Source organism: Peromyscus californicus, unplaced genomic scaffold, assembly GCF_007827085.1.
Source record: "Peromyscus californicus insignis strain IS unplaced genomic scaffold, ASM782708v3 Scaffold_13__1_contigs__length_99412109, whole genome shotgun sequence".
Classification (NCBI taxonomy): Eukaryota; Metazoa; Chordata; class Mammalia; order Rodentia; family Cricetidae; genus Peromyscus; species Peromyscus californicus.
The window spans coordinates 17,129,404-17,138,048 of record NW_026294424.1 but is presented as its reverse complement, the minus strand read 5'-3'; the positions used below and the strand labels follow the sequence as shown (position 1 = coordinate 17,138,048).

At 41.4% G+C, this 8,645-nt stretch overlaps 2 protein-coding genes across 6 annotated transcripts in view; one reads left to right on the top strand and one right to left on the bottom strand.

Annotated features, from left to right (window-relative positions):
* Rtn4 (reticulon 4) overlaps nucleotides 1-2,218 on the top strand; it is a 59,460-nt gene extending 57,242 nt beyond the window's left edge. For all 3 annotated transcript variants that reach the window (XM_052734575.1, XM_052734577.1, XM_052734578.1), the window contains 4 exons: nucleotides 6-75; nucleotides 526-572; nucleotides 742-800; nucleotides 1,281-2,218. In XM_052734575.1, coding sequence (XP_052590535.1) covers nucleotides 6-75; nucleotides 526-572; nucleotides 742-800; nucleotides 1,281-1,323 — 219 coding nt within the window. In that variant the 3' untranslated portion in view covers nucleotides 1,324-2,218. The remainder of the gene's footprint in view (nucleotides 1-5; nucleotides 76-525; nucleotides 573-741; nucleotides 801-1,280) is intronic.
* A 113-nt stretch (nucleotides 2,219-2,331) lies between these two features.
* The window catches only part of Eml6 (EMAP like 6), a 266,137-nt gene continuing 259,823 nt past the window's right edge, over nucleotides 2,332-8,645 (bottom strand). For all 3 annotated transcript variants that reach the window (XM_052734573.1, XM_052734572.1, XM_052734574.1), the window contains exons 39-42: nucleotides 7,165-7,268; nucleotides 6,347-6,500; nucleotides 5,804-5,904; nucleotides 2,332-4,105 (exon numbers count right to left, since the gene is read on the bottom strand). In XM_052734573.1, the coding sequence (XP_052590533.1) occupies nucleotides 4,081-4,105; nucleotides 5,804-5,904; nucleotides 6,347-6,500; nucleotides 7,165-7,268 (384 nt within the window). In that variant the 3' untranslated portion in view covers nucleotides 2,332-4,080. The remainder of the gene's footprint in view (nucleotides 4,106-5,803; nucleotides 5,905-6,346; nucleotides 6,501-7,164; nucleotides 7,269-8,645) is intronic.

Sequence of the window (8,645 nt, the reverse complement as noted above, 5' to 3'; positions counted from 1 at the left end):
TACAGTTTGCAGTGTTGATGTGGGTGTTTACTTACGTTGGTGCCTTGTTCAATGGTCTGACACTGCTGATTTTAGGTAAGTCTACAAAAAGATTGAAAAGCACTTAGAGACATTTTGGTAGAAATTATCCTTATTGAAAGAAAAAAGAATATAAATTTGAGGTTGTGAGGTCTTTTTAAGTAGCTGATACTTAAAAAGTATTGATACTGTTTTATTGAAACACTATGTTCCTGAAGACTATTCCAGCCAACAGTGACAGACCCACCTTACCTGATGGTACACTCCTGAGTTTAAATGGGATACATGTATTCTATAAGATTTGTGAGATGTGATTTGAAGCTAAGCATTGTTCCTCAACTGCGCTCGTGTCCTCCACACCTGCAGGAGAATGTGAGCACATACACAGGCCTTAGGAGCACTGCCTAGTTGTCTTGATTACTGTTGGCTTGATTGTTTGATGTTTACTCCCAGAATGATACCAGTCTTTTTTTTTTTTTAAAAAAAGTTGTGTATTTGCTTTTTCAGCTCTGATTTCACTCTTCAGTATTCCTGTTATTTATGAACGGCATCAGGTAATTTCTTAACTATCACTTGCAGAACATAAAGCTCACCCTTACTATGTAGGACTTACAGAAGAGCTAGTTTCCAAACCTGGTCTTAAGCCTTTAAGTTTTTGGTATATAGTAGTGTTTGATGTTCTTTGGCAGTGGTAACTTTGTAATGATTTATCCTCTTTCTTAGGCGCAGATAGATCATTATCTAGGACTTGCAAATAAGAGTGTTAAAGAGGCCATGGCCAAGTAAGTACACCCTGCGACTCCTTTACCAAGGGCAAGGGCAGCATTCTCCTGCACACCCGAGTCAGTTCAGCATTGACAGAATGCTCCTCTTAAGTGCCAGCATTAATTCTACATTTGCCTTTTTTTTTTTTTTTTAAATATTTATTTATTATATATACAGTGTTCTGCCTTCGTGTTTGCCTGCAGGCCAGAAGAGGGCACCATATCTCATTACAGATGGTCGTGAGCCACCATGTGGTTGCTGGGAATTGAACTCAGGACCTCTGGAAGAGCAGCCAGTGCTCTTAACCGCTGAGCCATCTCTCCAGCCCCAACCTTTTTTTTTTTAAAAATACATTGTTAATACCTACATTGTGAGGCAAAGGTGGAAAAATGTATTTTGTATTTAGGTAGCTTTAGGATTCTCTAAATAATATACAACATAGCATGTTTTAAAGAAGCAGAAAACAAACAAAAATTGACATTTTCCTTTATTTATAGAATCCAAGCAAAAATCCCTGGATTGAAGCGCAAAGCAGAATGAAAACGCCCCAGACAGCAGGAGTTCATCTTTCAAGGGGACACTCATTTGATGGTGGGTGGGGGAGGGTCAGGGCGAGCCTTGGCGGCGGTGCAGCTTCAGCTCTTTATTTTTAGCAGTGCACTGTTTGAGGAAAAATTACCTGTCTTGACTTCCTGTGTTTATCATCTTAAGTATTGTAAGCTGCTATGTATGGATTTAAATTGTAATCATACTTGTTTTTCCTGTATGAGGCACTGGTGAATAAAGTGAGCTGAGAAAGAGATACATTATGTTTTATTGCAAGTAGTCTTGCTGTATTTGGGAAGTTGCAAGAAGGTGAAGCTGAAAAAAAAAAAAACTTCACAGTGTACTGTGTTTGGTTGGTGTAAATTGATGCAGATTTTTCAATGAAATGTTTAGACAAGATCATATACTAAAGCGGGAATGAAAACGCTGTCTTTATGGTATGTTCTAGGTGTATTGTGAACTTAACTGTTATATTGCCAATATAAGTAAATAGAAACATAATCTATATATAGTGTTTCACAAGCTTAGATCTTTACCTTCCAGCTGCCCCACAGTGCTTGACCTCTGAGTCATTGATAGTGTAGTCTCAAGCACATAAACTAGGAAGAGAATGTATTTCTAGGAGCACTACCACCTGTTTTCAAGAAAACAACACAGAACTCCAGCATAATGTCATTGCAAAGACTTACTGTAGAGTTAATTCTGTCACAGATTCTGATTCTGTGGACTGAATTAATGCTTCCAAATGTTTGCAGTTATCAAACATTGTTATGCAAGAAATCATAAAATGAAGACTTACACCATTGTGGTTTAAGCTGTACTGAATTATCTGTGGAATGCATTGTGAATTGTAAAAGCAAAGTATCAATAAAGCTTATTATAGACTTCATGTGTTTAGTGTTTTGGTTTCATGAATGTACAGGAAGACACAGTGGTAGGCTATTTAGAGTGAATGATATGCTTTTAGAAAGGTTTCAGTTCATGAAACAGTAAAGAACAAAGAACATTTACATAGTGAAATTTATTTGACCCATAACAAAAGGTTTTAAATTCTTTTATACTTTGACTGAAAATAAACTCATGCACCAATATTTTAACAATACAGTGCAAGATTTATGAATATACATAAAATCACACCACATAAGCTTTACAAATGAGACTTTCAGAAGTCTATAACACACACTATTGCTCTTCAAATATACTCTTCAAATATACATGTACATATATCACTGATGAATCTGGTGTCCATCCACATGGTTATTTAAATGCAAGATCTCGTCAGAATGAAAAGTCAGTAGTGCAAGATAGGCAGACACGGTCATCACTCAGCATCACCAGTTACAGGAAACAGAATTAGGGCTGCATAGGGACTCTACTGAGGGCCCAACAACCTACTAGTGGATTAATGTAAGGCATTAATAAATTGGCATGTAAAATAGCTTAATGAATAGTCTAATCCTTTTAGAATGTTGAAGCGCTTCTGTGGTAAATGTTAATAATCTATTCTTTAACTGAAAATGCTTCATTTCACTCTCTCTAAATTGACAACTGCAGATAGCTAGTAACTCAATGTCCAGAATTTTAGTGCACAGACTAGAAGAACTCTGTGGCATGTGTACTCAGTGATCTCATCCCATACCAGCCTTTTCCAATGATTGCCCTCTGTGTAACGGAACTGAGGGACTTTCAGTTAATATTGTCCAAGTCACATTCTGTCCTACAACTGACTGAAGAAATTTAAGTACTCCTTGAAATTGGGAATTTGTTGAAGAGATTTTTTTTTTTAATCTAGATTTTAGTCTGCATTGATTATCTGAAACAAATGGAGTCAAGCCAGCCCTACCCAAGGGTATAAACCAAATGCAGCCTTTTTTAGCAAAACAAATCAGCTCACTCACTTGGACATACTGGAGATCCCCCACCTGCCCTTTTACATCTTGTAGAAGTTGTTTTGTTGGAAGGATTTAGGTTAGGTTGTGGATTTGGCACTAACATAAAATCCAGGCTACTTTCCACAGAATTGGAGTTCCTCTGCTGCTCACCTTCCTTATAATCACTTTCTCTGAGCGGGTAACTGGTGCCTTTAGAAACTCTAGACATATATACACAGGACAAGGGACGGAGTCTGCTAATCCCGTAGCCCTCCTCAGTTTTGAAGTTTTAGCACCATGTGTAGACAGGAGACAATGTGGGAGGTGAGGCAGCAGCCCACACAACTGGGAACTTTCAAGGCACTTAATGGATATAAAACTGCAAATGAAACTTTAAAAAATTTAAGTTTTTAAACTTGTTTATACATGGCTCATTTGGTTTTGAAAGCTAAATGTGGCAAACAGGCTATCTATTTCTGTACTTAAGTGCTTCCAACTTACACTGTCATGTCCAGTGAACATTCTTGAAATATATAGAAAAAGAATAGCAAAACACCTTTGTAAAAGTCTTAATGCAAATTAAAAGCTACATATTGGTTAGGGTAACTGAGGCTGTAAATTTCGTGGGCTACATTATCAGGATTCCTTTGTTAGTGTAGTTACTTAATAAGTATAGGTTTTAGTCTCCAGAACAAAGGCAAACAGTCTTAATATTGTAGGACTTGACTTTCCTTCTTGACATCCCCATCTTGCAAAGTCCAAATTATGAGAGTCCTACAACCTCACTGGCATCCAGAGCTTGTGTGTCCCACAGCAGTTGTTGAGGAGGCACCTCTGCACAGCCCGGGGAGAAGCAGCGTAGTGCACGAGGTTCTGGCGTTCACAGACATCGCCATACAAATACACTGGAAAGCAGACCAGAAATTTTTGTGTGCTGTAATTTTGCCAGGTGTCTAAACACAGTCTTGCCAAGTGCTCGAGATTTCAAACTGTAAGCCAGGGTCTCGCCACCTACTGTAGTCTCCTTCCAGTCACCATGTTTATTTTTTTCAGATTTGTTTTGGGTACAGGGTTTCACTATGTATTCTGAGGATTACAGGTGTGAGTACCATGTCTGGCTTACAGCTCTTTTTTAGAGTTCTTTGATGTATCTGCTTTTGCCCCTTTTGCTGCTTTGAGCATTTGTGCAGAATGAAGTCACTGGGGACTTTGGCAGACTTTACACTATCTGTCGTGTTGATATTGAAGAGGTTTTATCAGTGCCATTTAAATGTAGCCCTTTTTATATGGTAGACAAACCTTACGTTTTTAGGTTACTTATAAGTCTTGTTTAGTAAACAAGTCACCTTGTATTTCCTGTACTGGGGTGGCCAGTTCATTTAGGTCTTGTAGTCCCAGCTTGTTCTGTTTGGCCAGTATTGTTTTGAATGGGTATTAGGGCTGGAGAGATGGCTCAGAGGTTAAGAGCACTGACTGCTCTTCCAGAGGTCCTGAGTTCAATTCCCAGCAACCACATGGTGGCTCACAACCATCTGTAATGAGATCTGGTGCCCTCTTCTGAATGGGTATTAATAGTCCAAAGGAACTGGTGTCAGTACTATCCCAAGCATTAGAAGTATCTACAATAGCTGTTACATTGAGCTAGAGATGACTCTATAGGCCATCACAATGCACTGTGCTCTTATAGGTGTCTCTTAGTGCATGTACATGCACATGTGTAAGCACTGCAGCATGAGTGTGGAAGTCAGGACAATTTTCAGGGGTGGATTCTCTCCATCTGGATCACTGAGATTGAACTTGGGTCATCAGACTACACAGCAAACACCTTTATCTTGCCAGCCATGTTTTGCTTCTTTATCCTCTCCCCCTGAGTTTTTATTAAAAACCATATTTGTAATAAAGCCTTTCAATATGTCAAAATTGAGTTATAATAGAATGACCTGGACCTGTCCCTCCATATGCCACAAAACTCTATTCTACTTCAGAAACACAGACCTGTGGGTCAGGTTGGAAGGGTTTCTTCCAAAACAATAGCTTCCTAGCCATGCTTCCTGCAGAATAACCTGCCCGCTTCACCGTGAGGTCAAGCTGCCTTGGCTGTCGGTCCAGCTTGTTGGAGTTGTGCTGCTGACTAGCCCTAGACCTCGTCACCTTCCATTCGTGTGTCACCTGAAGGCCAGCACTTGCCTCGGTTGTTTTTAGTGTCACTAGTATTTTTAAATGTCTCTTGGCTATAGTGATGCATGGATGAAGGTTGATTTTTAAATTGATTCTCAGTGATTGTTTCTACTCAAGTTAGCCATTCTAGATTTCTTACCTTTTTGGCCCTTACTCCCAGCAGTGTTCAGAATAGCTATCACATGACCTGAGCTCAACAATCCCAGGACAGTACTAATGGGGACACAGGTCTGTCAAAATTTGTTGAGAACCCCAACAACAGCCTATAGTAAGTTCTTGTTCTTCCTAAGAACTCACAGAATTTCCTTTTTACTGCCCCACATCAAACCCTTCTTGTGTCCCTGGCAGAGCCTGACCCACAGGACACCTGAACTAGACAGAGACAATCAGGCCCGAGGAGCCAATCAAATTAATTGGGGTACTACCTGCAGTCGTCTCCTCCAGTGCTGACTACATACTTGTCATCATAAGAGAAACGGATGTTTGTCACATGAGCTGAGTGACCAAAGTAACGTTTATGCTTGGCCTGTGAGGAAAAGCAAATGGAGTGCCTGTTATTTCCAATAACTTGTCAAGTTACAGATCCATCAAGTTCCCTACTCCCAGAAACCCCTGCAGCTCTGTCTGGACAAGGAGTTGATGGGAAGAGTACCTGCTATGGCCTTGCAGTGTCCCTTCCTCTTAGGGTTACAGATTCTGCTCTTGATACCCAAGCTAAAGAAATTCTAACTGCAACCACAGCACTTCCAGGGTACATCTGCCAGCCAGCCTTTTGCTGATTTCCCTGCCTCATTCTTTCCTTCATGGCCTTTTTGTCCACCCACCATCTATCTAGTTTCTAGGGCTATATCTCCAGAGGGACATTAAAACACCAGCCAAATCTCCACAGGGCTGGATCCATGATAATTCTGATGGCCATCAATATATGCAGATTCTTTAGACTACCGGGGCTACTCAGGAAGACTCACGAATTTTTCTGTACATGGAAAATCAAAGAGCTTCACTAGCCCAAAATCATCTCCTGTGACAATGTTCAAGCCGGCATGGGTCACACATGCACAGTTGACATCGGCCTTGTCTGCATTTCGTGGCCAGATTCCAATGACTTCGTCTCCTAGAACACTGTTCCAAGAGGGAAAGGTGTTAGGAAGATGTGACAGAATTCCCTAGGGTCATTGTCCCCTCCTAGGGTAAGAAGTAGGAATTCTACACGATTTGGTCATGTGGCAGCCATGGCTGTCATGAACAGCCATCCCCAGCCCTGGGCATTTTCACCACCTTGCACTATTCCTTCTCAATCCCCATCCCCTACACTCCAGAAAGAAAAGTTTATCCCCATCTTTGATTTTCTTTTTCTTCTTTCTCTATAGTCCTACTGAATGTATGTATGCTGGCAAGGGCAGGACTCCTGACTGGACGGTTGTCCCTTGTCCTGAATAGAGCAGGCATTGTTTCTTTGTCTGCTCAACAACAGTTCTGGTCCCCAACACCCTACCCTTGTGCATTCCTTCTCCAGGTTATTGGAAGCTTCATTGTTACCGGGCTTGGTCAGAACATTTGAACTTTCTGAATGGAGCTTGGGGTTGGTATGAATGATTAGACAAAAAGAATTGATGGCAAAGCACCGATCAGATAAAGCCATATCCTAAGCCAGTGTCCATCAGCTTTCATGATCACCCTCAGCCCCAAGAAAAGACAGTTTCATCTCAGCTCTTCCTATCGTGGCCATCACAAAACCAGAGGCAGAGGTAGGACCCCTTCCTCAAGTAGAATTCTCTTCAGTCACCTTGTCCAGGAAGCCCAGGTGATCTTCTCAATGACCATGGCTTCAGTTACCTGCTTCCCCAGGGGAACCTCATGCACCTGGCGCTTATAGGCTCCTGTTGACACCTGAAAGTAGAGAGGAACCACATTCATCTGCTTCCTCAGTCCCACAGACCCCCTTGGCTGTCTTCCGGAACATTAGTTCAGCCCCAACATTGAAACCCAAACTCGGCTCCGGGCTACAAAGCCTGGATACTGCCCATGCTAAAGTTCATAGGGTGGGATATCTTCTACCACCCCCCACCCCCCAGTTTCCCAAAGTCCTGACACATTGGTCCTTCAAATGTGACTGCATATCAGTAACCTGGAAACTTGTTGGAAACATGAATTTTTGGCCCAGCTTGTCAAATCAAATCAAACCCTATGAGGGTGGGCCAAGCAGTTTTTTAACAGCCTCCAGGTGATTCCAATACACACAAAATCCCTGTTCTCGGAGAATGAAGGCACAAAAGGCAAATTTTATTGTAGGCAGTGTCTGACGGACCTGCCCTAGAGGAAACTGGCCACTGTTTTTCACATTAAAGGACATTTGCCAGCATCTTTGGCTCCTCTCTCCCCACAGTGAGGATGCCTCTAAATAAGCCACCCAGGTTTTTCTTCCGTTCTCGGAATGAGGTCTTTCTCACCTCAGGGTTTCAATGCAGATGGCTTGGAACAGAAATCCCACCCCCTAACTCCTACACAACATACAGACTTGACCTCAGCAGGACCTAACTGACACCTCTTCAGGGGCTGCTGGCACCCTTCACTTGCCTTTTCAGCACAAATGCATGACATTTGTGATTTAATATTTGCCTTCTCTGAGGAAGTGCAAGCTCCAGGAGACATAATAAACACATTGTACCATCCCAAAGCCCACCTAGCCTAATGCTTTGTTTGATAAGTTTGAAAAGTGTGCATTCCTCTCTCCTTTCATAGTGAATATCCAACTCTAGCCCCCCAAATGCTGAATACTGAAGGCACTTTTGTTTTCAGCCATAAGTTCCAAAGGTAGGACCCCTTGGTCTTGCCTTACTGGTCAGCTGTGCTGGGCTGTCTAGTCCACTCCAGTATGCAGCAGCATAAACAATAACAAGCTCAGTGTAGCCCTAAAGAACTAGAAATTAGAAAGGTTTTTAAAAATTAATATTGTTTATGAATACATGTGTGCATGTGTGTACATGCATGCAAATGCCTGCTATGGTGCATGTATATAGGTCAGAGGGCAAATTGTGGGAATCAAGTGTCTCCTTCCATCATGTGGGACAGGAGAGGGTTTGAGCTTGGTTGTTGGGCTTAGCTGCAGGCATCTACCTAGCCTCAAAAACTAGGAAATTTTGTTGAAGGGCTGGTGAAAATAGGTTAAAGATGACTAGGAATATGTTCCCTGCAAAATATGCATTTTTTTGTTTTTGTTTTTTACTAAAGAATGGTTACATATATAAGGTACACACATATATATGT